Raw genomic sequence first — 27,493 nt, 5'->3', positions numbered from 1 at the left:
GACGATTCTGATTCTGAATGGTTGTTTGTTTAAATGTGTCCTGCGATTGGCTGGCAACCAGTTCAGGGTGTAAACCGCCTCTCGCCCGAAGATAGCTGGGATAGGTTCCAGCAAGCGACCCTAGTGAGGATAAGGGGTACAGAAAATGGATGGATGGATATTAAACCCACTAAATTACTCTAAACTGGTGTTTAAAAACAAAATAAAGCATAAACGTGGACACATACACACCACTGTGGCTTGATCACATGTCAGCGTCTACCGGAACTCTAATCATCATTTAAAAACATCTTTAATAATGTACTCATTTCAACATACGGTTGGACACCACTCTTTAATTATCGACCAACTATTTATTTATTTTTTATTTGTGTCAACAAACCAGCCTATAAACTGAGCTCATTAGTTTTTTTTCCTAATGGGAAAAGTGAGGCATTTATTTGTCCTAAGTGGGGAAGAGAGATGCGTTTATTTGCGGATGACGCACCCGGCGACTAATTACGGAACTGTATCTGTTAGAGACGGCCATACTTTTTGACGACACAAACACCCTGGCTGTAAATTCCAGGGTGCAGCAGATAAACCTCTGCTTTTACTCCAGTGGCAAGACCACATGTGTATGTATGTGTGCGAATGAATGTGTACAAAGGTGGCAAAAGTACTCACACTCTGTACTTGAGTAGATAATAATCTAGCGAAAGAAATACTGATTTAACTCTTCAGGTAAACGTAAAGCATACAGACTTAAACGCACTGAAGTACAAAAGTAAAACTTATTTTTGAACGGTCAACTACAACCCCAATTCCAATGAAGTTGGGACATTGTGTTAAACATAAATAAAAACAGAATACAATGATTTGCAAATCATGTTCAACCTACATTTAATTGAATACACTACAAAGACAAGATATTTAACGTTCAAACTGATAAACGTTATTGTTTTTAGCAAATAATCATTAACTTAGAATTTTATGCCTGCAACACGTTCCAAAAAAGATGGGATAAGTGGCAAAAAAGAGTTGAGGAATGCTTATCAAACATCTGTTTGGAACATCCCACAGACTTACAGGCTAATTGGGAACAGGTGGGTCCCATGATTGCGTATAAAAGGAGCTTCCCTGACTTGCTCAGTCATTCACAAGTAAAGATGGGGCGAGGATCACCTCTTTGTGAACAAGTGTGTGAGAAAATAGTCCAACAGTTTAAGGACAATGTACAATTGTAAGTAATTTACGGATTTCATCATCTACGGTCCATAATATCATCAAAAGGTTCAGAGAATCTGGAGAAATCACTGCATGTAAGCGACAAGGCCGAAAACCAACATTGAATGCCCATGACCTTCGATCCCTCAGGCGGTACTGCATCAAAAACTGACATCAATGTGAAAAATATATCACCACATGGGCTCAGGTAAACATCAGAAAACCAATGTCAGTAAATACAGTTCGGCGCTACATGCGTAAGTGCGACTTGAAACTCTACTATGCAAACCAAAAGCCATTTATCAACAACACCCAGAAACGCCGCCGGCTTCTCTGGGCCCGAGCATATCTAAGATGGACTGATGCAAAGTGGAAAAGTGTTCTGTGATCACACGAGTCCACATTTGAAATTGTTTTTGGAAATTGTGGACGTCGTGTCCTCCGGGCAAAAGAGGAAAAGAACAATCCCGACTGTTATGGACACAAAGTTCAAAAACCCTCTGTGATGGTATGGGGCTGTGTTAGTGCCAATGGCATGGGTAACTAACACATCTGTGAAGGAACCATTAATGCTGAAAGGTACATACAGGTTTTGGAGAAACATATGCTGCCATCCAAGCAACGTCTTTTTCATGGTCGTCCCTGCTTATTTCAGCAAGACAATGCCAAACCACTTTCTGCATCTGTTACAACAGCGTGGCTTTGTAGTAAAAGAGTGCGGGTACTAGACTGGCCTGCCTGCAGTCCAGACCTGTCTCCCATTGAAAATGTGCGGTGCATTATGAAGCGTAAAATACGACAACGGAGACTGTTGAACAGCGAAGCTGTACATCAAGCAAGAATGGGAAAGAATTCCTCCTACAAAGCTTCAACAATTAGTGTCCTTAGTTGCCGAACTTTTATTGAATGTTGTTAAAGAAAAGGTGATGTAACACAGTGGTAAACATGACCCTGTGCCAGCTTTTTTGGAATGTGTTGCAGCCATAAAATTCAAAGTTAATGATTATTTGCTAAAAACAATTAAGTTTATCAGTTTGAACATTAAATATCTTGTCTTTGTAGTGTATTCAATTAAATATAGGTTGAACACGATTTGCAAATCATTGTATTCTGTTTTGATTTATGTTTAACACAATGTCCCAACTTCATTGGAATTGGGGTTGTATATAAAATACCCATTTTGATCAAAACTGCACCCAAAATATTTTTTTTCTCATTAACTTGCTTGTACTAAGACAGAATAATGTGGACTGCATGAGTAAAACAAAACAACATTACAAAAAATTCGGTAATGATAACAACTGAAATAATACACTTTAGCTGTGTGTTTTTCTTTGTATTTGGTGGGTTTTTGTGTGTGGCTGGCGCAAGAACCAACGCATTTGCCACGATTCTTGGAGCAATCAAGATCTTAACTGCGGTTACATCTTATTTTGCATTTTGTTGTCATTCGTGGAAGTTGAAAAAAGCAGCAAGCCTATCTTGACAAAGTAAGGAGTCGAAATGTAGGGAATGTATGGAGCAGAAGTAAAAGTCGTCAGAAATATAAATGCAGTACAGATCAAGTACAGATACCTGACAAATCTACTCAAGTACAGTGCCAAAGTACCGGTATTTGTACTTTGTTACTTCCCACCATTGAATGTGGAATGTTCATATCACATTTACCGAACGGAATCACAAGCCTTTACCTTGGAGGCAATGTGACACAAAAGAAGCTATCAATAAATTGTAGACAAAAGCTTGCTGCGAGTGTGTTTCAAGAACATTGTTCCGTCGGCCGGGACTGCTGGCAGAAAAATGTGAACCCTGAATCTCTTTTTCTAAGGTGGTGATTGAGCACTTCTCGTCCAATTGCAATTTTTCTTATTCATCTTCTCCGTCTTTCCCTCTCTTTAACTTCTTTCCAGATCATTTTCTGTCACCTCACTCCCCGGGCTTTATTTGAAATTCATTTAAGATTCACTGTCTGATAGAGTCGATTGCTAAATTCATTGCGCAGAGATGGATGATGGCACTGCTGATGAAAAGTTGCGCTTTTTTGGAATCCTGTGCACGGGTTGGCCCGTGGCTCCATGCGATGGTGACGAATTCTCATATTTATTGCGACCCCTTCAGCGAGCTCACAGTGAGAAACCCAGAGAGGAAATCAGGGAAGGGGCCTCTTGGATTCAGGCAAGATTGCAACGCTTGGAGCAGATGGTGCAGATAGGATAAGCAGCAAAATGTATAACGAAAGTGAGACATTCCAAACAGCAACAAATGCTGAAGTCCTTCCATTTATTAATATTTTTTTAAAATGTTATTTCATTTACTAACCCAACCATTATCTACACCACTAATCTTCATCAGGGTTGCTGGTGAGCTGGATCATATCCCATCAGACTGTGGGACCAATCAGCCAATCAGGGAACTTATAGACAAACAAACATTCACACTCACATTCACAACTGTGTGCAATTTAGTCTTTAATTAACTTAACATACAGGTTTTTAGAATGTGGGAGTGATTTATTTCATTTAGTTCTGAGCTGGGTCTACACTAATGATGTGCTAACTTTTTTTGCTATCTGTGTAAGTCTTCCAAATTCATCCCAAACAAATATGATGATCTACCAAATATTTTTAGGATATTCCCAAAAAGTTGACATCATTTTACATATGAATATCTGCGCATCTACATGTCGTAAGTCACTCATTAGTCGTACGTGAAATAATCATTGCAATATAGTTCAGTTGAATTTAACTTTTAAGTTCAATACATTTGCATTTAATCTTTAAGAAGTGTTTGCTTTTAAACATTTATTCAGGTTAAATTTAGTTTTACCTTATGTGCAATACATTTTAATTGAATCATTATATAAGTATTGTTTTTTTGTTTTGTTTTCCTATACAAGTGCAGTGTTATTGTTCTAACTGTGCAAAGTGTTACACTGGCTTACAATAATATTAAATATACAGTGAAAACAAGTGAAACCTCTGTCTTGTTTATGATAAACACTGAGGTCTACTACTATTTTAATTGTGGTACTTAGAGAGCTATTTTTTAGGGACTGGGTCTAAAAAGTTTCAGAATCATTTTCCAAAGCAAACAAAATAATAATAATAAAAAAACAGTAGACATTCTCACAGTTTAGTGACACTTTGCCAATTTGCATACCTAGTGCCATAATTACTGTATTCATTGTTTAAGCTCTGTCACGGCATCATTCGCACAATTCAATTTAATTATATCCATATTACTCCAATATTTCATACTTCATATTGCAAACTCCCTGTACTTTGTAGATTTGTGTATATGTCTTAAATATATATTTTGTTACACTGTCTTTGTTAGCTGTAGTACTAGAATAGCTACAGGAGACACATTTATTGTGTGTTTTAACATACTTGGCCAAATAAGATGATTGAATTCGGATCAAAATTCCAACAACATATTCAAACAGATAAAGATAACATACTGTATAAAATTTGAAAAAGTCGTGTACCACCTGTGACACAAAACATTTTTTCTTTTTGTGCCGTGTTTAAATCTACTTTGCAGCTGGTGTATTTTTATTGAATTTCCTCAGAAATGCACATTCAACACTCTTGTTTGACTGTCCAAGCATATTTCAACACTCAAAATGCCTTTTTTTTTATTGCTAGTGAATGTCATTCTTCACCCTGAAAAAAAGAAAAAACAACATTAAACTAACATCATCAATATCGAAACTTAAAACATTAAACCTCGTTAGTTTTTATGTATCTAGTTAAAATGTGAGATTATTTGAGTGAGAATTAGCTGTGTTATTAGACTACAAAATGTCTTTTTTTGGGAACAGTGTGTATATTCTGAACATTTGTGAGTTAAATGTTTTGATGCTTTTTACGACAGTTCCCCAGAAGTTTTATTTGTTTTTAGAATTGCTTGGCCAGCTCTTCCATAAAGTTGTACCACAGTGTTAAATGTACCGTAAACTCATGCAAAAGTGGAAAACCCAAACAAACTCCAATATTTGTTGTCACCTGAACCTCTCTGTAGGAGAACAGAAATAATGAAAAATTCAGGCGAAATGGCTTCCTCTTTACTGACAGAGCTGTCTAATTGATATGAATTAATTCATAAATTATGCATGAAACAAAGCGTAGCTTTAAAACATTTAATAGCATCCATGATACAACCTGATTGGAAATGGAGACCCATGGGGAAAAAATGGCAGATGTTTGGTTTTCAGGATGAAAAGCAGGCCGGAGGATTGTATGGAGAACTGAGGTTGCAGAGAAAAACGTGGACACCATCAATTCTGAAATATTTTTTGTTCACTTAGAGAACAATGGAAAATCAATTTTGTGTCCAAACTGTGGCCACCATTAAAACACTGTAGTACTGTAAAGGTAAAGTCAATGTTTTAAGTAACATTTTAACATTCTTTACTGTCTACACATGGCAAAGGCGTAACGAGCAGCTTTGCATTTTTAAACATTATTGTCAAATGAATCTAATAAGAAATTAACCACCCAAAATGCATTAAGAAAAAAACAACAGCAACAAGAAAAAAAATAAACAAATAAAACCTTGATTTTTTTTTTTTTTTGCCTTGATTTTGAATAAGTCTGCTTTCTTTGTGTAACTTCCTGTTTATATTCTTCCCTTCCCAAAGCTCCTTCTTTTGGAATAAGTGTTTCAAAAAAGCCAAAGAAGAAGTGCATTAATCCTGTGGTATGCTGAAGTCTTGGGCGATATGTTGATGCCGAAGGTTTGTAGTACAGCAGAGGAGATATTTTGGTCGAATAGGAATGAGGTACAATAAGATTTGCTAGCGATGGTTCGAAATCAAACTTTATTGGCATGCAGTAGTTCTCCCAACAATACCATCTCAGGCTTGTTCCGTTTTAGTTGTTCCACTTTGCTACAGAACGTTCTCGCCTACATTTAAATTCTGTCCTATAGCAAGCATATCTGTTCAAATTGTGTTGTGAAAGTGCATTATTAAGGCACTTGGTATCAGAAGTTAAAAACAGGATGTCCTCTTCAGTTTATGTTCAGCTTCCCCAGAGTTGCAGAGTTGAACAGGAGGAGATTTGTTATGCTCTCTGGCAGCCGCCATGACACCAAATAAAGGCTCTGTGAAACCAGCAAATTATTCTCGACTTAAAAGAAATTGTTCTTTAGGCATGTCGCAGAGGGTAGCAGTCAAGGCTGCAGGTGTGAGACGTTGCTATGCCTTCACCATAAAACAAGGTCCCTTCTGCTACAGCTTCTTTTACATTGTATTCTTTGTATTTATTGCTCACTAAAGCAATAAGCCACAATAATCACAATAACGTACCAATGCTAAGAAATTATAGCGTATAGTTGTCAAGCCATCAATATTTACCGTACAGCTTCTAAAGTCAAATGTTCCTGAAGTCGGTACAATTAGGAATTTGACCAAGCTTTTTGAGAATTCAGCTCTGAGCATCTCAAGAATTACCTCCATAATGCCTGGATCAGAGTACGTGATTTTAGCCCTGGTAGTGACCCTATTAGCTATTGCGGGCAACATATTTTGTATGGAACGACAAAACGTCTTGTAGTGTGACATAATCCACGACCAACGATTTGGCCCTACGATAGCCCTACGACACCAAAATGGAAAGTCTAGCATGTTTGATTTTTTATTTTTTTTAAAAATATATCTTCCGTGTCGTGTGACATTTCAACAACAACTCTCAGACAGTGCACCTCGACGTCAACCAATAGGATTGCTTATTGTGATCGGTGCATCGTCTCCCGTGCTTGCCGTTGTCAACGTACTTGGTCTCTGTTGTCAGCATTTATTCACGCGCACGAACCAATGTTTACCAAAACTTTAGAGCATAATTTGACAGAACGCCGGGTTGTTTACATACAAATGTTATTGCTAGCGCTAGCTTGCTCGGGTACATAACACTATGTTACCTGTTTGCGAGCCGTATTTTATTAAAAGTACTCGGACATACTTCAAGCTCTTCTGGAATGGACACCCCACTCCCAAGCGCCGGTGACAATAAACCGGTTTTCCTCTTTCCGTTCTTTCCCCCCCCAACACAATACCATGCATTGGCGCGATACATTGTTGTTATCGTCACCACGGTAACGGGTGTATCCGGCCACGCTGACCTGTGACACGGTTTCTGATTCTGACAGTCCAGGATGTACCCTGCCTCTCGCCCGAAGTCACTTGGGATAAAACCCAGCTCACCCGCGACCCTTATGAGGACAAGCGCTCTAGAAAATGGATAGATGGAAATTCTTTGTTCGGTCTTTGAGCTTGAACAGTATACTCTAAAACTTCTGCCACAGACTACATCAGCAACATTGAGCACTAGGGATCCAAACCTGCTGAGCAAAGCTCATTTACGAACACCAAAACAACAGAGGCATACTATGATTACTACCATTAATCTTAAAAAAAGAAGAGGCCTGCACATTCAGTTTTTCCTCTACACATAAAATCATATTTTTTAAAGACGAGTTGTTTACTCAAAGGCAGAAACTAGTAAGTGGAGCAGCAAATTTGACCTTCCACATTTCAAATGACACGACTCGACCACCAATGGAATGACACATCAAATGCAGAAGAGTGCAGAAGAGTCGCAGCAGGCTAATTAACCTTTAACTGATCCCACTTATCATAAAGTGCCTCTTCAGACATTTGGGGCCTGATTTACTAAAGGTTCGCATGTACAAAAACAGGCGCAAACTTGATTGCGCAGGCAAAAAGATGTGGAAGCTGATCTACGAACCAGGCTCAACCATGACTGCATCTGCCAAAAGACGCTCGATTGCTGTGCAATTCATTTCGTACGTTGTGGAAGGAGCATATGAAAAATTATGAATTTAGCACTTGCAGTGTGATTTTGAGACGAATTACGCTGGCTGGTTTTGCGTCTTTAAATAGCGCAACTAAAAGGCAGGTGCAAACCAGCATACAAAGCGGAGACAAAACGGCGGCGCTGAGAATATTTCCTCTCGTAACCATTTTTTGCAAAGCCAGCAAAAGTTATCGATTCAGCGATGCAATTTTGGAGCTTATGCGTGATCTAAGGGCTGTCTTGGAGTCAAGTCACAAGAAGGAGTCATGCCATATCGCCTATGAAAAAAAACTTTGAAGTTTGCATTTCCCTTTTTCAGCACACAATAACATTTGGTGCTGGCATCTCACAGAGCAGCTTTCCAGATTAACTCTTGTCTCTTATAGACACTGTTGTGGCCATTTTTATAACTGTTGCCAACAGTGCGTGGATTCTTTTAGACTACGTGAACACGCAATTTAGTGCCCGCTATTTTGGATCTTCGTAAAAGATTGAAATCTTGCGCCACACACCTATCAACAGCGTGTGCAACATGTTAGTTACCACGCAAATTTGTATCCACTATTTGGCTTCAGTAAATCAGAACCTTGAACTTTAGCATAGCATACACAAGTTCCACTCAAGGACTTCAACAGGAAAACACATACAAGCAATATGATATCAATATCTTGTTCTTCCTTATCACATTTAGTCTGTTAAAGGTTATTGCAGTTTTCCTCATTGTAAGATGATATTAAACATTTTACCTTCAACCTGCTTAAATAGTGAGGGTTAATCAAATTGGCTCACTTGTCCCCCTCCCCCAGTCCAAGTCACTGTCTGTGGCGTTGAGTGTAATGCACCTAATTATGTGGAAATGGCGGCTCAATGGCTTTCTGAATGAGAACTGACATCTTGATGGATGCGCATGAGCATGCGAGTTAGTGCTCTGCGAAGCATATTTTGGACTCATAAAGATGTTGAGTGTGTTCCTGCTCACGCAATAGAGCATCACGCTAATCGGGCAGAATCATTTGATTGTATTGGCCCAGGCCATACATCTATCCTTAAGTATTCATACTGTAAATCTTGTCTATGCAAACCTGTGACCTCCATTCATCATGTGAGAGTCATCCAGTGTGTTTCTTAGCTTTGTGTGTACTTTAAAACTGTGCATACTCTGTAGGCTATGATTTTCGTTGTCCACTTTCAAAACTAAACAAGAAATTGACCGTGTTTCAGTTTCTCTGAGCTCTGAATGCCAATGCTAAAAACAGTGCTATCAAAAAAAAACAACGTGCTCTTAACTCATTGACTGTCTGCCGTTTACAAAGCAGAGTTCCCCATATTGCCAGCCGTTTTAGAGCATTTTGACCGATTTTTCAAGAGCCACAGAATATTGTGTTCTGTGAAAATACAAGCACAGAACCTCCCAAAAGAAAGTGTATACTCTCTTCTTTCAACAGAAAAAAAAGTTTGTTTCCAACCATTTCCTTTCTTTAGTAATCATCAGTGGAACATTGGTTGGTTTCACTTAAAACACTGTCTGTTGTGACACCTCAAATATAAAACAACAAAAACAAGACTGAGAGAGGGCTTTTGATGGCAAAATAATTCTTTATTTACAGATATACAACTTAGAAATGCATCGTGAGCGACGCTGACTCGCAGCATGTCTTCTGCTCTGATTTTTTTCTGTCTTCTACTCAAAAGCTGTGCTGATCTCAAATCTCAAGCGATGCAAGTTCAGCTGGGATAGGCTGCCAACCCCCCCACCATGACCCCTGAACAGGATACGCAGTATAGAAAATGGATGGCTGGATGGATCTATGGTGTTGTGTGGGGATGATGTGGCACATTGAGATATTGACATCTGCTGGCAGGGGGTACCCTCCTGTCATTTTGTGTTGTTAAGCCTCATTGGGGGCTCAAAGATTGCACTTTCCTGACAGAAATCTACCAGGTCATCGTATAAACGCTCGGGAGCTGCCAATCATTCATCGTACATCCCTGCCAACTTGGCCCTGATCCCAAAGCCGGCCAGACGAAACAGGCTTAATTTGCATCATATTTGCTGAGCTGTAGAAAGATGCTTCTGCTTAAACCACTACTAAAGCAGCTTCTATATTAATCTCTTCGGGGGTTGTTTACAAGCTTGTAGTTTTTGTTCAGTGACCACTAATCGGGCAGTTATTCAAAGAACACTAATTAGTGCTTTAAGTTTGAAGCAACCGCCATTCTATCGGTTTTAAGCTTGGTGGGATGGATAAATTAAAGGTCCTCTGTATCAATGTCTGGTTAGTTAAATAGATGGAGGTCTCACAATAGTTGTACTGTCAAACTACTGCACGCTAACTCAAATATTGTCGCTGCTAAAGGGGAGTGTTTTGTGGGATTTACTGGACCTTGGAGAAGATAAGGTGTGAATGGGGACCCGACAGCAAATAAATTGTCTCAATTAATTCAACCTTGACCTTTTTGTAATAAAGTATTTAAATGGGACTATCTCTAGCTGTGGATTTTATTGGGTCTATTTTTAGTGAGTGGCAGCCCTGCTTGTACACAAGGTGTGGAACTATCACCTGGAAAAGAGCAGCGCGGTATGTACGTGCTGACGTGTGAGCCTTACTTAACAGGGTAAGCGAGCTTCGTTATTCATACGCAGCAAATGAAAACTCTGCGTTGTTTGAAGCAAGATAAATGGTCGCTGTATCAGCCTCAATTTACCACGCTGTTCCAGCCTCTGCGTATTGAAGTGTACCCTGAATCAAGGATACTCCTGCGAGCGCTCAATAGGCAAATAACTGATTACGTTTCTACCCTCCCAAAGGACACATGACCAAAGGAAACCCAAACAAAACAAAGAATAGAAGACGTTAAATGAAACTCCATCTTGTCCACTTCCAGCCATCTGAGCCTTGGGCACTTTGTGTGTTCACTAAGAGGGGTGGTGGGTGGGTAGGTTGGGGGCATGGGGGGGGGGGAATGAAAGCAACTCATTCTAGAATTCAGTACATCACAAGCCTGACTGAACGAAATTAGTCATTTATTTGACTATAATGGAGTGAGTCTGTTTGAGTTTCTCAGCATTGCAGCCACTGAATGCTAATCATTTACTGTAAGTGATCCGTTCACTTTATGCACCTTTATGTGCGCCTTCTATCATTTGCAATGAAAACAATCCAACTCCGTGTGAGTGGAAGCGACACAAGTGCATATTAAAAATAGCAGCAGCAGCAGCTTTGCATAACTGAGTCACGTTGCGGGTCATGGGTTTTTCTCCTTTAGGGGAGTGAAACATTTGTTTCTCTGTTTGACTTTTTTTTTTGTAGGATGTCTCGCTTAAGTAAATTCCATTCATAGAAATAAATTCTAAACTGTATTTTACTGAGGAAAAATACCAGTGGAACAAATTAACAAATTATTGGCTAATTTGTTCATACAAGCATGAAATTATGCAGAATGCTTGCTGTGGAGCAGACCTTAAGGAAAAAGAGCTAACCACCTGAAATTCCAAGATGGCCACCATACATCATGAAATAAAATATCAACATATTGTTTTATAAATAGCCAAAATGCACTTGTTATTGAGATAAATTTTGTCTTTCTCTGCCAAAATGGCCATCAAATCGCATAAGTAATTTGCATAATATGCTAAATTCCACGGAATTGCTACATATTTGTCTACAACCCCAATTCCAATTAAGTAGGGACGTTGTGTTAAACGTAAATAAAAACAGAATACAATGATTTGTAAATCATTTTCAACCTATATTTAATTGAATACACTACAAAGACAAAGACTGTTGAACAGCTGAAGCTGTACATCAAGCAAGAATGGGAAGGAATTCCACCTACAAAGCTTCAACAATTAGTGTCCTCAGTTCCCAAACGTTAATTGAATGTTGTTAAAAGAAAAGGTGATGTAACACAGTGGTAAACATGACCCTGTCCCAACTTTTTGGGAACGTGTTGCAGCCATAAAATTCTAAGTTAATGATTATTTGCTAAAAACAATAAAGTTTATCAGTTTGAACATTAACTATCTTGTCTTTGTAGTGTATTCAATTAAATATAGGTTAAACATGATTTTCAACTCATTGTATTCTGTTTTTATTTATGTTTAATACAACGTCCCAAGCCGGCACGGTGACCGACTGGTTAGCACATCTGCATCACAGTTCTGGGGACCGTGGCTCAAATCCCGGCCCCGCCTGTGTGGAGTTTGCATGTTCTCCCTGTGCCTGGATGGGTTTTCTCAGGGCACTCCGGTTTCCTCCCACATCCCAAAAACATGCATGACTTAGAGACTTTAAATTGCCCGTAGGTGTGAACGTCAGTGTGAATGGTTGTTTGTTTCTATGTGCCCTGCGATTGGCTGGCGACCGGTTCAGGGTATACCCCGCCTCCCGCCCGAAGATAGCTGGGATAGGCTTCAGCAACCCGGGACCCTAGTGAGGATAAGTGGTAAAGAAAATGAATGGATGGATGGACAACATCCAAACTTCATTGGAATTGGGGTTGTCGTATGACACGTCTACAATGCACGTTCATTCTTGTGTATCATAGAGCATTCAGTGGACTATGATGTTGCGGATTATTTCGAGCTGTTCCGGTCATTTCTATGATGTGAGTTGACAGTTGTCATCAACAACCGGCAGGAGACTTGACTTCTCATTGATTATAGTACGACACGTCTATATCGCATGCTCTTGCGTTCTGTCGGCTTTGATGTTGTGGATTATTTCAATATGTTCTGGTTGTGTCTGTGATGCAAGGTGACAGTTATCATCAGCAACTGACAGAGGGAATGATTGCATTGATCATATTACGACACTTGTATGTAGCTTGTGGCCCACGTGTATGCCATTGGCTTTGATGTTGTGGATTATTTTGAGTTGTTCTGGTTATTTCTGTGAATCAAGGTAATAGAAGTTAATTGTCTATTTGATCTTGCTCACTCTAGCAGTTTTTTTTCCAGAGTCTCGCTCCCTCCCCCAACCCCACCCGACCCCCCCATTTTTGTCCCCACAATGTAGTTATTGTGTTCCGTTTTTTCCTGGTTCCTTAGGTGTGTGACGATTCAATGGATTCCCCAGAGCCGGGGCCGGTCTCCTGCATGGAGCCCTTCCTGGTACGGAGGCTGTCCTGCCGCACGGTGCAGCTGCCGCCTCTGGCCTTCAGACAGGCTGAGCAGATGTACTTCGACCGCAAGCCGGAGACTGATGCGGTCACCATTCCGCCGCGGCCCAACACTCTGCCGCTTCGCACGCCGCCTCTCATTGCCATCACCTCCGCTGACACCAGCAGGTAGGGGGACATGGAGGCTTTTTTTTTTTCGTCTAAAATTGCGAACTTTTTGGGTAAATTGTGTTGATACCGTATCTGTCAATAAGGTGGTCTTTGGTTATCGAACTGTAAAATAATTTGAAATTAATTATTGTCTCATATCATTCAAAAAAGTGCTTAGCTTTGGGTCAATTAAAAGCTCTTACATGATTGTCACGTACATCACATACTGTAAATGTAACATCTCTGCATGAATATATATTTTTTAAGAACAAAAGACGTATTATTACAGGATTTAAGTTATATATTTTACTAGAGCAAAAGATGTATAATTTTTGAGAATATATCAGAATCAGAATCATCTTTATTTGCCATGTATGTCCAAAAACACACAAGGAATTTGTCTCCGGTAGTTAGAGCCGCTCTAGTATGACAACAGACAGTCAATTGACAGAGAACACTTTTGAGACATAAATACATTGACAAAAAACAGTCACTGAGCAATAAAGGGTTGCTAGTTATCTGGTAATGCCGGTACAATTTAATTATTTTTTTTTTGACAATTCTGCAAAAAGATGCAGTCATCTAGCACTCAGAGCAGTCCGAATGACGAATCTCGCAATAGTCCGGTGCAAAGGGCGCCGAGACTTCAAGGAGTGTATGCATTTTAAAGTGACGAGTAGTGCGATAATCTGGGACAATGTTGATTGTGCATATGTTGCAGATACTCTTCAGTCAGTGTGCAAATGGGGCAGATGTTACTCTAGCATCAGTTGCCAGTATTGGTCAACAACAGTGCAGCGTGGCGAGACTACTACAGTGAGTGCATGAGTAGTATACAATTGGCCCGACAGAAATGTGACAAGAAACTCAGACAAAAGAAATCGGCAGCATGTTGCAATGGAATTGTAAGTTAGCTGTTTAAGAAGTTGATTGCAAGAGGGACGAAGCTGTTGGAATGTCTGCTAGTTCTAGTTTGCATTGATCGGTAGCGCCTACCTGAGGGAAGGAGCCGGAAGAGCCGGTGACCGGGATGTGTAGGGTCCGAGAGGATTTTGCACGCTCTTGTCGTAGTTCTGGCAGCGTGCAAGTCCTCAAGGGTGGGTAGGGGTGTACCGACAATCCTTTCAGAAGTTTTGATTGTCCGTTGCAGTCGGAGTTTGTCCTTTTTTGTCGCAGCACCAAACCAGACTGTGATGGAAGAACACAGGACTGATTCGATGACCGCTGTGTAGAGCTGCCTCAGCAGGAGTTTGACAGCCGGATGCGTTGAGGTGCACTCGTTTGTGTAGAGAGAGAAGAGCAGCGGAGAGAGGACACAACCTTGGGGTGCCCCAGTGCTGATGCTGCGTGTGGATGAGGTGGCCTCCCTCTGCCTCACCTGCTGTGTCCTGCCCGTCAGGAAGCTGTAAATCCACTGGCAGATGGCAGGCGAGTCGCTGAGCTGGAGAAGCTTGGAGGAAAGGAGTTCAGGGATGATGGTGTTGAACGCTGAGCTGAAGTCCACGAACAGGATCCTCGCGTAGGTCTCTGCATTGTCGAGGTGATCTAGGATGAAGTGCAGTCCCATGTTGACTGCATCAGCCGCAGACCTGTTTGCTTGGTAGGCAAACTGCAGGGGGTCCAGCAGGGGACCTGCTGACCACAGATGTCAGGGCGACAGGCCTGTAGTCATTAAGACCTGAGATTGTAGTTTTCTTGGGGACTGGGATGATGGTGGAGCATTTGAAACAGGATGGTACTTCGCACAGTTCCAGAGATCTATTGAAGATCTGGGTGAAGACGGGAGCGAGCTGGTCCGCGCAGACTTTGAGGCAGGATGGGGACACATGGTCCGGGCCTGCCGCTTTGTTAATCTTTTGTTGTTTGAAGATGCGTCTCACATCCTGTTTGTGGATGGTCAACGAAGAAGTCAGTGGTGTGATTGTGGTCGGTGGTGCGGCCAGGTGGGTGTGGTGTGTGAAAGTGTCCTTTTCAAATCTCCAGTAGAAGGTATTCAAGTTGTTGGCTAGTGTGCTATTGTTCTCATCTTGGGGGGATCGTCGCTTGTAATTGGTCAGCGATTGTAATGCATGCCAGACTGATTTAGAGTCGTTAGCGCTGAACTGTTTTTCCAACTTTGCTGCATAGTTCCTCTTTGCAATGTTAATTTCTTTAGTCAGCAGGTTTCTAGCTCGATTATACAGGGCCCTGTCCCTGCTTTGATATGCGTCCTCCTTAGCTTGGCGAAGTTGCTTAAGTTTGGCAGTGAACCACGGCTTGTTGTTGGTACACAAACCTCTTCACAGAAACTGATATAGGATGTGACAGTGTCCAGTATATTTATCCAGGCTGCCAGCTGAATATTCAAAGACACTCCAGTCTGTGCAGTCTAAACAGCTTTGAAGTTCCATCTTTGCTTCATTGGTCCTTTTAGTCCTTTTTTTGCGACTAAATTAGTCTTTTCCAGAATAAAAGGCATAATATAATATTAAGAGATTAAAGTTATAGATTCATTTATTAAAACTTGACTTTATTCCCTCATCAAATTTTGACTCTAATATCATAATATTATGACTATCTTGGAAAAATACAGCTTTGTTCTTGTAAGATTACAACATCTTATTCCTACAAAATACGTCTTTGTTCTCAGGAAGAGTACAACTTTTCTTTCTTGAAAAAAATACATATTCATTCTCATAACATTACAATTTATTTTTTTAAAAATAGGAATTTGCTGTGATTGTTTGGGGACCAGTCGAGGGTGTATCGCCGCCTCTCACTCAAGGTCAGCTGGGGCTAAAGACAAGCGGTGTAGAAAATGAAATTAGAATTTGTTGTTGTAACATTACAACATTTTAATATAACATTTGAATAACAATTAAATGGTATTTAGAGGTCTACACATGGTAAGGTCCTTGGACAAAATTCTCCCCTGCAAGGGGTCCTTGGACCCCAAAAATTTGAGAACCCTAAATCTTATTGAAGTAATTAAAGTTTGATCCCAATTCAATTGTTACAGTAATATAATGTATAAGTAAAAAAATATATAGTTTAATATATTACTTTCTCATATAGTTCGAAGTTACATTTTTGGATATTATTGATGTAAAATGTATTAGTAAACATCCTTCACAGAATTTTGAGAATACAGACCGTATACATTACCATAAAATGGATATGGTTAATAATGGAACATATATCTTAGCGTGACACTCAAAAGTAATTATTATTTATGTTGGATACGCTAGTAGTGTGCTCTTCTGCTGCTTTGGAGGAATACGAATACGAAGCATGTGCCATTTCAGATCAGCTGCAGATCGTGACTTTTCTGCTTCGCAGTTCAACATGTAGAGACATGTTGGTTATGTCAAATAAATAAAAGGGTAAAAAAAAGGTTATGGTCTCTGAAAGTTCAGGCAACTTCAATCGGTTTGCAGATGATGATAAGGAATTAGATGTGCATTGGATGGGCGCTTCAAGTCCCTTTAGACTGAGGTTCCTAATTTATCCTAGAATATGATTTGGTCATTTATCCTGGATATGTAGTGGACTCATAACTTGCAAATCTCTTTCAAATGACTGCCAGGCGCTGTGAGTCATCACACTTATTAGATGAATCTGTAACTTGCCTAAAAAACATGCCTCCTACCAGCCAAAAACAGCCTTTTGCCAGAAGGAATGTAAAACATCTCTACTGCTGTCATATTTGCTGGCCTTTATCCACTCTACAAAGCAAAGTGGAACCTCCAAAGCTGAACACAATCCATCCATCCATCCATCCAGGATAGCATAGGGTCGCGTGTGAGCTGGAGCCTATCCCAGCTGACATTGGCCTATAAGTGGCGTACACCCTGGACGGGTCTACAGCCAATCGCGCGACATATATAGACAAACAACCATTCATACTCGCATCCTCACCTGTGGACAATTTGGAGTTGTCAATGAATCTAACATGCATGTTTTTGAGATGTGGGAGGAAACTGGAATACCTGAAGAAAACCCAGGCGGGCATGTGGAGAACATGTAACCATCCAAACAGGGAGCCCGGAGCCGAGATCTCTATCCTCAGAACTGTGAGGCAGAAATTCTAAGCAGTAGTTCATCATGCAGCCCCAATCCCTTCCAAGTTGTTCTGATTAAAAAACAAACAAACAAACAAACAAACAGAAAATCCCAGAGGAGATTTGTACTAAGCAGTGTTTTAACTAAATACAACTTAAATAAAGTTAAACTATTCACTTCTCAATAATTTTAAAGTACCCTAAATTTATTTGGTCCAGGCTTCGCCATTATCAAACCTTCGCTCATTGCACAGGCAACATTTTAACGAGTAAATACTAAAATAAAACTGTCTCATAACACAATAATGTCAATATTTCTTTTTTTACAGAGTGATACTGTCACCTTTTGGGGTTTTATAGATATATATGACGCTGGATCCTTTGCAGATCGTCATTTCTGGTTCTATGGTTACCATCACACTTTTCCGCTTTGTCATCACTGCTGCCCTCATGTGGTGGTATTACAAAATCCACAGAAAACACAAAACACGCTGAGCTAAAGTGTCACGAATTGATGCCTTTGCATGACTTTTCAGTCATATTTTCCCCCTACAAAACCTGGTTAACCTTCCAGGTGGTTCAACTTTGGAGATGCCGCTGTATTTAAAAGAAATAAATAAGTAAACAAACATAAATATCATCAAATAAGCGACACCTCACTGAGTGCATTAGTTTGTTTCCACTTGAAGGACACAACCTTGGAATAAGGGAGAGAAGACGATTGACACCCCCTCCAGTTAGGAGAATGTTGAGTGTGTTTGGCATCATTCTTGAGAGACAAACAAACCTTTCATACAGCATTCCGTATCAAAAGACGACATTCCCATCGGGACGTTCGTAGCTAGCTTGAGTAGTTCAAATGGATTCATTCCACGGTCAAATGCATCTGTCAGTGGAAGTCCGTCAAAAGAAACAAGGTATCCTCTGACCTGGCTTTGATCGTTGATTCAACAGTCGATACAGAATATTGGGCATCGGTCACGTTACCAGCGTCTCAAAGTTCTGTCAGTGTACCAAATGAGGAATGAAAACCACTTTTTTTCCTACCTCTTCCTGATGTTGTTTTTCTGCTTGCCAAGAATGCTGGTACCTGGAGTGAGTGGATAAACAACAAGGAGATGAGCAGCCGCTTACTAATAAGTCTCACTTGCTATGGGGGCTTTCATTATAGAGACTGGCTAATAAAGCATTGCTAATGGAATACAAAGGGGAAGAAGGGAGATTGATAAGTAGCAGTAACAACAACAGCAAAAAAAAAAAAAAAAAAGGACATTCCAGTATGCTGTGTGGCTTACATGATCAGGCAACATTGATACATTACACACAAATGATTTATTGTTCCTTCATTCCAGACTTTGGTCTGCGTTTTCGACATTTCTGCGGCTTTGTTTACAATGCATCACCAACGCAAAAAGCTGCTACTTGTGGTTTCGACTGAATCATTCTGCCATCATCCGGCATGGAATTGGCGTAGGATGAAAAGACATCCCAAAGTCGACTAGACTAATTTTGTATGTTTGTTATTTTTCCCCGCAAAATAGGGAAGACTATTGCCAAGTGTGTGTGTGTGTGTGTGTGTGTGTGTGTGTGTGTGCGTGCGTATCATTTTCAACCAGTTGGACAATGATTGTGTAACTCTTTGATGATAGTTAAAGAACAGAACAGGGTGGATTGATTATCAAACACTTTTCTGTTGTCTGTTCTCCTTGGAGGTAAATACCAGATTTCACAACAATTTGCATGTTTGTTATGTTCTAATTGTGTTTGTAACAGCACTCACCAGGGGCCACACACATTCTTTGATTCGAATGAAGTTGTGTAGTAAGGGTAAAAGGCAGATGGAATTGGATGATATTCACAAGATTTCCCACAAGGAGGGGAAACAACACTTGGATTGAAAGTTTTTGTCTCGAAATCTTTGATGGATCTACAGATAAATGGATGGATAGATATAGTAGAAGGATGGGTAGGTACAATATATGGACAGATGGATGGCTAGATGGAGAGAGAGGGTGAGTAGATGGATAGATGCACAGATGGCCAAATGGATGTACTGCATAGGTGGACAGATAGATGGATAGATATACTGTATGGATAGATCAATTTGAAATGGATAGATCCGATCCTCATCCGTTCCACAATGCATGAGGATTTTCACAGGCAACTTTAAAGATGTATTTCCACCCAGAAGATATCAATTGAAATCTGAATTTATGACCAAAACTTCAGAGATATGACTGTAATACAAAGTAACAAAGTGCTCTATAATAAATGCATACTGTAGCTCAATGGCACAAATGTGTGTGAACAAAGTACCAAATACTGTTTATTACATTCACCATCAATGAAAAACTTTAAAAGTAATGCAGAAGGCAAAAGTCTGCGACCAGTATTGAAGTGTGGAATAGCATTTATAATGAGCCAATTAATAACAAAAATGACAAGTTTCTGAAGACAACAAATATATGTGTATTCAAATGAGCCTGGGAGCAAGGTTTTCCCTTGTGTTTTTTGGTTGATAAATAACTTGAATAACGAAAAAATATTTTCGTATTGGAACTTGGTCGCCCTGTTGAGCAACCAATACATACAACATTATATATCATCTTGTGGGATATACTCTGGGTGTCGAAAGCCACATATTTCCAGATAAACCCTACTTATTAAGCAGTCCAGCAAGTGTGACAACCCTCACTCGCTCGTATACATTTTGAATCAAATGGATGAATACACCATTTGACAGTGGCGAGGAAATGGGTTATGCAGAGAATGTTAACAAAGGCAATGCATCTTTGCTTTGCTTCAGGCTCTTGACTCATTTATAATTCAATACGCAGTGAGGAGAGCTATACAAAAGTGTTACGCTTTGATACTCTCAACATTGACTTTTGGCTGTATTTTGCAATGGAACATGCATTTTGATAACACAGTGTGCAGTATTAATGGGAAACGCAAGGTGTAGCCAAAAGTGCTACTACTGTATGTTTTCATTACTGGCTCGTGATGAAAAAGCATCCAGTGCCGCAAAATACACAAGATATGTGAGATTGTGGGAGTACATGCAAGTGTTTACCAGTGAGCTAGATGTTTCTGCTAAACAACATGACGGTGACAAACTGTGTTTTGGAACATTTGTAAATTTCCAAATTGCTTTTAAACAACATTCTGGAGAAACTTCACTGAACACCAAAACTCAAACCAGCAGATGTTCGTGTGACACCGCAAACATTTCGATGGCGGTTGTTTCGAGCGCTCGAGGTGGTAATTAGTCTGGATAGTGGTTAAAGCAGTGTGCTTGTGCTAATTGTAATCAATGTGTGTGTTTGAAGATAAACAGACGGGTTTTGTCGTGGAGTGAATGCCACCTCAGATGAATGAGGTCACCAACACCCATCCTGAGTTTTGCAGTCATTATTATGGATTGCCTTGGTAATTACCTAATTTCCATGAAACTTTTAAGAGGGGAGGGAGGTATACGCCCAATAATAATCTATTCTTTTTAGTTGCAGTTCTGGAGAAAGGTACATTTTGAGTTATGTACTGTTAATACATTTATATATTCATTTATACGCATTAAATTTTTGCTGTGACTGTCCGCTAGCATTGGGGCCAATTTGGGCAGTGATCCAGCAGATGTGTGGCAGCTGGCTTCCACTTTGTGATGCTCGTCAACAACATTGTCAGCACTGAAATGCAACAATCGAGTAAGATATTGTTACGATTCTAAAGCTTTGGCAGAGGTTTGAACTCTGCTTAGTGTCATTTTATCCACATTGAGAATTCAAGTGAGTTTTTGCCAAATGTAGCCAGGCATGTAACAGTTTTTTTTTTTTTTAAATAAGCTTTCAATCTTGGCACGCTACCTCATAGCCCAGACAGATTGTTGTCAGAAACAATCCTGAAATGCCTTCAGTTCCATCAGTGTTGCTGTTGGCCTGTTGACCAGTTTTCTTATCATCTTTTTATCAATTTTAGAGGAACTTCCAGTTATTGGTCATGTTACTGTTGTGCCATATTTTTTCCACTTGATGATGACTGTCTTCACTGTGTTCCATGGTATATTTAATGCCTTGGAAATTCTTTTGTACCCTTGTCCTGACTGATACCTTTGTAAGATGAGATCCCTCTGATGCTGTGGAAGATCTCTGCGGAACATAGCTCGTGCTGAAAAAAATTTTTCAGCACATGGCTCGTGCTGAAAAATGTTAACAGTGGTGTGTAGACCTTTTTCTATCCACTGTAGGTGAAATGTTGTTGAGGGATTACAAATGGCTCAGGGAAGAACCGTTTGTATTTCGGTCAAGAAATAGATCAATGTATCAATATATATCATTGCAATTGTTGCAGCTTCAGTATGCTTTCATTGTGGCCAACCACCAGATCCAGCAGATGGTGCTGTGATGAAAAAAAGCTGGTTGGCAGCCAGTTTTCAATGTACATTACTGCCACCTACAGGACTGGAATGAACAGTATTTCCTTGATTTCCATCCATTTTCTGTACCGCTTATCCTCACGAGAGTCGCGGGCGTGCTGGAGCCTATCCCAGCTATCTTCGGGCGAGAGGCAGGGTACGCCCTGAACTGGTCGCCAGCCAATCGCAAGGCACATATAAACAAACAACCATTTGCACTCACATTCACACCTAAGGGCAATTTAGAGTCTTCAATCAACCTATCATGCATGTTTTGGGGATTTGGGAGGAAACCGCAGTACCCGGAGAAAACGCCTTGACTTCCCGTTTTGTTTAAATCTAATTTGTCAGATATGTTTAAAATTCTTACTCAGTGTCATTTTAGTTCATGCTATTATTAGTACTTAGCTGAGTTAACCAGCAAAAACTAAAATCACATCAGATACAGAATTGACACACACATTTTATGATTACCTCAGCTAAGTGCAAATTGCGTAAATGGAATAGTTACTTTTCATTGCTTTATTTAGTAGGTTATTTAATTTGTTTGTTATTTTTTAGGATTATGCAAAAACTGACTTAAGTTCCATAAAATTACCAGAGCTAACACTACGCGTTAGTTTCAACGTTTAATTTAGTCATTCTTTCACATACTTCTAGTGGGAGCCTGTACTACACTTGCATTGCATTTTATTTTATTTCAGTTTGCTTAAACTACAGCCAAATTGAATGGATGATAAACCACCACATCATGTAAACGTAGTAATTTATTTATCATAGCCATTTTTAGGGTTATCTGGCAGAGGTCATCAAATTCATAACAGAAAAAAACCCCAAAATATTTTAAGTAATGTTTTATTATCATTATAATATTATCATTATAATAAAACATTACTAGTTGCTCTATGGTGGACGACTGGTTAGAACGTCAGCCTCACAGTTCTGAGGACGCGGGTTCAATCCCCGGCCCCGCCTGTGTGGAGTTTGCATGTTCTCCCCGTGTCCGTGTGGGTTTTCTCCGGGCACTCCGGTTTCCTCCCACATCCCAAAAACATGCATAAATTGGAGACTCTAAATTGCCCGTAGGCATGACTGTGAGTGCGAATGGTTGTTTGTTTGTATGTGCCCTGCGATTGGCTGGCAACCAGTTCAGGGTGTACCCCGCCTCCTGCCCGATGACACCTGGGATAGGCTCCAGCACGCCCGCGACCCTAGTGAGGAGAAGCGGCTCAGAAAGTGGATGGATGGATGGATAGTTGCTCTATTATCAACAGAGCAACTCAGAATATGAAGAGGGAGTACTTTATGCAAGGTTTTCCTGATTTAAAAATAAATTGCCCATCTGTTGTTTTGTTTGAAGGTTATGCCGGGACACTCTGCTGCCAATTATCTAACTTGGACACTGACTTAAATGGAATGAAATGGGTGTGGACTGTGCAGGTCCGCACAAGAACACACACACACACATATGTCACACAAAGGCATGCTGCTGCTGCTCATGCTGTGTGCGGTGCGCCATTACACTTCCCTGCCGCCATTGTTTTCTGTCACCTTGTTTGCGAGGAAGATTACGCGTCTGCTGTTAAAAGTGTGCAGATTGCATTCCCCGCGCTATTAGTTTCTGGAGGAATGGGCGTGTACCTTAAGAGCTTTGTGGAGGATAAACACATGCGCAGACGCACACGCACACACACGCACACATATTCTGACAGAACACTCTTTGCTCTGTAAATATTGTTAAATCCATCAACAGAAGCTTTAATAAAATTGAGGATAAGCGGTAGGGAAAATAGATGGATGCACTTTCTTTGGACTCTGATGTCATCGCAGGCACAAGCACAGATTAATATGGTGCTCTGCGATTGGCTGGTGAGCAGTCCTGGGTGTACCCAGCCTCTCGCCTAAAGTCAGCTGGGATAGGCTCCAGTTTACCTGCGACCCTAATGAGATACGAGTATCGAGAAAATAGATGGATCGTTGTTAGTACAGTGGAATCTCCATTTTCCAATACCTTAAAGCAGGGGCTCTCCGGCTTCTCCCTTACACGGGAGACATTTCTCAAAGGACTATGCCTATTTGCGAGAGAAAAAAAAGTGGGAATGGTACACTAGCGAATGTTGATTTATTTTTTATTTTTTAAGGGGGGGGGGGGGGGGGGGTTTATAATGGTTTGACGAAACGACGAAAAAGGTTGTAATCTTTACAAGAGCAAAGACTCATTTTGCTGGGATGTTATGGAATAAAGTTGTAGCTTTCCAATATATTATATTCAATTAAAGTCAGCTTTTAACAAGTCAATTTCAAAAACGCATCTGTATTTTCATAATATTATCATAATCATTCATCCAAACATATAAGTGCTTTTAGTTGGCTCAAAGTTATGGTGGGGAGAAGTAATGCATTTATTGTGATTGATCTGCCAGTCTCCTTTATGTTATATTACTATATTACGTATGAACTTTAAAAAAAAAAAAAAATTATCGCAAATTATTTTAAGGACCCCAACTCATGGCCTCCAGACCCCAGGGGTCTCTGAACCACAGTTTGAGAACCCCTACCTATTCAAATGTGGGACAAGGAACTGTCATAAACCAGAAGACACCTCACCAGACCTCATTTCAGCTAGCGTCAAAGGATTAACTCAGCTAGTGTGTTTTCTCTCTCCCTTTGGCTTTTTGGGACACTTTTACTGAAAAGATTAACTCAACTGATTTACCAAACATCAAACTGATATTTCAGCAAAAAAACTCAGATGGGATTGAATTACTTTTGTCCATTGTTATCAAGTGTTTCATTGTCATAATGTTGGAGATGATAGCCGGTAGTCATGGGGATAATAGAACAGAAGCCTTGCTTCTGTTAAGCCATGTTCAGTGCTTTTTGTAAGCAAAGGACTTTTGAAGAACTTTGATGGAGTTGTGATGTCTCCGCACGGATCCGCTACGTTAGTTGGCTAAAGTGTAATTCAGTGGCTTGGTGAACCTCCTCGAGGGAAGATGCAATTGAATCTTTATGGTCACTTTATGGAGGGGGACATATTTAAATTGGCCAGTAATGGCTCTGCAAAAGCACCATTCATTTGCAGTCTGGACGTGGATGTCCGGCAGTCTCCACCAATCTCCAATAACACTACTAAAAGTCACAAGATTTGTTGCTAGTGGCTTTTTTGTTAAGTTCCCTGGACTAAGACTATATTTTGTAAAACCATTTCAGTTTTTTTACTGTATCTTGATGAGGCACTTAATCGCAATTCGCTATATGCGAAATGTCACATGACCAAAGGGGGAAAACAGGTCAGCGGGCTTCCTGTATATGGCATAATGACTTGAATATACAGTGGAACCTTCCATCCATCCATTTTCTTTACCGCTTATCCTCACTAAGGTCGCGGGCTGCTGGAGCCTATCCCAGCTATCTTCGGGCGGGAGGCGGGGTACACCCTGAACCGGTCGCCAGCCAATCGCAGGGCACATAGAAACAAACAACCATACGCACACACATTCACACCTACAGGCAATTCAGAGTCTTCAATCAACCTACTACACATGTATTTGGGATGTGGGAGGAAACCGGAGCGCCCGGAGAAAACCCACCCAGGCATGGGGAGAACATGCAAACTCCACACAGGCGGGGCCGGGATCCGAACCCCGGTCTACAGAACTGCGAGGCAGATGTGCTAACCAGTCATTCACCGTGCCGGCTAGTGGAACCTTGATAGAACTAATACTAATAGAGGCGGGGGGTGTCCGATATAGCCGATTGTCCGTGACATTGAAGCACTTTTTTTGAGGCCATATGCACCCACATTACTGTACAGTACAAAATGGTTGTTTTGTAGTTTTATTGTAAATTAATATATAAAAAAAGCTTGAAATTGTTTGAAAACTTCACATTTTATCCAAACTTACCATGCTGGTGTGCTTGGTCATGTTGACATTGTTGACGTAGAGTGCTCATCATAGGTGAGTCACTTTCATGAGCCGCGAGGAATTTGTGTGCTTCCGAGTTCCAAATCCATTGCCATAGGCAAACGGCTTGACAAAATAAAGTGTTAATATACCAAAAATAGCATGTTGCAGACTCCAAAGACTTTTGTTTCGTACTCCTCAGAGTTAACGCAGCGGCCATGATGCGCTCTCTCGAGTCTATGTACAATAGACAATAGATTTAACCATTGTCACATGGCAGCCACGTCTATGCCCCACATTCAACATGGCTGCCACATAGGAATGAGATGATCTAGTATTATTGTATATCTGTGACCTGGAAATACATCAGTCCCATTCGCTGCCTACATTGTGCCACAGCACCAGTAAACAGATACCTCGTGTCCAAATTTGGTGAATTTCATGTATTTTTTTTCACAAATCTATACTATCTGTCATGCTGTTTTTTTTTTTTTTTTTTTTTACAAATGATTGATTGATGATCGCAATGTTCATGGCTCAACAAACAACTTGTGTTTTGGGTTTCCTGAAAAGTATTAGCTTTGGAGATACGAGAATTCCGTCTGACGCCAGCGTCATGGCTCCTTAAATGTGAAAACGACAGTCAAGAATGATACATTGAAAACAAAAACAAGACAAACTGAGATCAACCAGTCTCCAATTTTGTGCTGTATTTATACAATATGTGAACGACATAAGGTGCTACTTTTGGTCCCATTGTAAGTCATTTGTATGCACTTCACAGTCTGAAGATTCTCTCATGTTTTTAACCTCAATGGCATTCAGAGCACTGGGCTAATTTGCAGCTCTGAGTGTCGCTAAATGATTGGGCCAAGTGGCCGTCTGCCTCCTGCCGCCCTGTGCCTTCTTATTCTCAGGATAGCAGGGGAGGTGCTCTGGATGGGTCTCATGTTTAATGTACAATCCTGCTTGCTTCCCTATATTTGCCGCCGGATGTGGATCATGCACAGGAGCACTCGAGCAGGGGAGGGAATCGAGATGTTTACTATTTTTATTTTTAACTCCAAGTTGATTGTTTTTGCACATTAAGTTGTGCACATGCATGATTAGTCCTGGACTGAACACGTTTTTTTTTTTTTTTTTTTTTTTTTTGCCGGAGTGGGACTTCCGGGACACTTGGAGAGAAAAAAACAAAAAAAGAAATATGCAACTTTGTACCCCTTCAAGTTAACAGCACATGGATGCACTGTAGGTGAATGGAGGGGGACTTTTATGGAGTTTAAGAAGCCTTAAAGTTTGCCTAAACTACTGATTCGGGCACACATTTGCATTTGAATGCACCCGAAATAGTGTTTAAAAAAATACAAATAAAAAAAGGAAAGAAAAACTGAGGGGTGAAATGGAACAAGGCAAAGCGGGCACGCCGCCGCCGGTGACCGGCGGCGGCGGCGGCGTGGGAACCGCCGGCGTGAGTGCAAAGGCGCCCAAACATCTGTGGAGGCAGCAGAACCAGGCTGCGCTCTCGCCGCTCCACCACGCTCTCCTAGTGCGCAAGAGCCACCAGCGCGTCAGACAGCGAGGCTTCTCCGACACCGAGCGGTACCTCAGCCCCCTCAACATGGACCGGACGTACGCCGTGGACACGGGACACCGACCCGGACTGAAGAAATCGCGCATGTCGTGGCCGTCGTCGTTTCAAGGTCTTCGACGGTAAGCTTCGCGTGCGTGGACCGGGAGAGGAAAGGAAAAAGGTGGCGGGGAGGACAAAGTGCTCCGCGATGGGCGTTGTGTGCACGAGCGACCCGGTCTTTTGGATGTGGTTCCTTGTTGCAGAACTTC

At 40.7% G+C, this 27,493-nt stretch overlaps 1 protein-coding gene across 2 annotated transcripts in view; it reads left to right on the top strand.

The window, feature by feature from the left end:
- Nucleotides 1-27,493, top strand: part of pde4d (phosphodiesterase 4D, cAMP-specific) — a 221,034-nt gene that overhangs the window by 29,365 nt on the left and 164,176 nt on the right. The window contains exon 3 of one of the 2 annotated variants that reach the window (XM_061671884.1): nucleotides 13,075-13,313. In XM_061671884.1, the coding sequence (XP_061527868.1) occupies nucleotides 13,075-13,313 (239 nt within the window). Of the gene's footprint in view, nucleotides 1-13,074; nucleotides 13,314-26,880; nucleotides 27,365-27,493 lie in introns of those variants that run through there. The other variant, XM_061671883.1, reaches the window with a different exon arrangement.

Source organism: Phycodurus eques, chromosome 3, assembly GCF_024500275.1.
Source record: "Phycodurus eques isolate BA_2022a chromosome 3, UOR_Pequ_1.1, whole genome shotgun sequence".
Lineage (NCBI taxonomy): Eukaryota > Metazoa > Chordata > Actinopteri > Syngnathiformes > Syngnathidae > Phycodurus > Phycodurus eques.
This window is presented reverse-complemented; position numbering and strand designations above follow the sequence as displayed.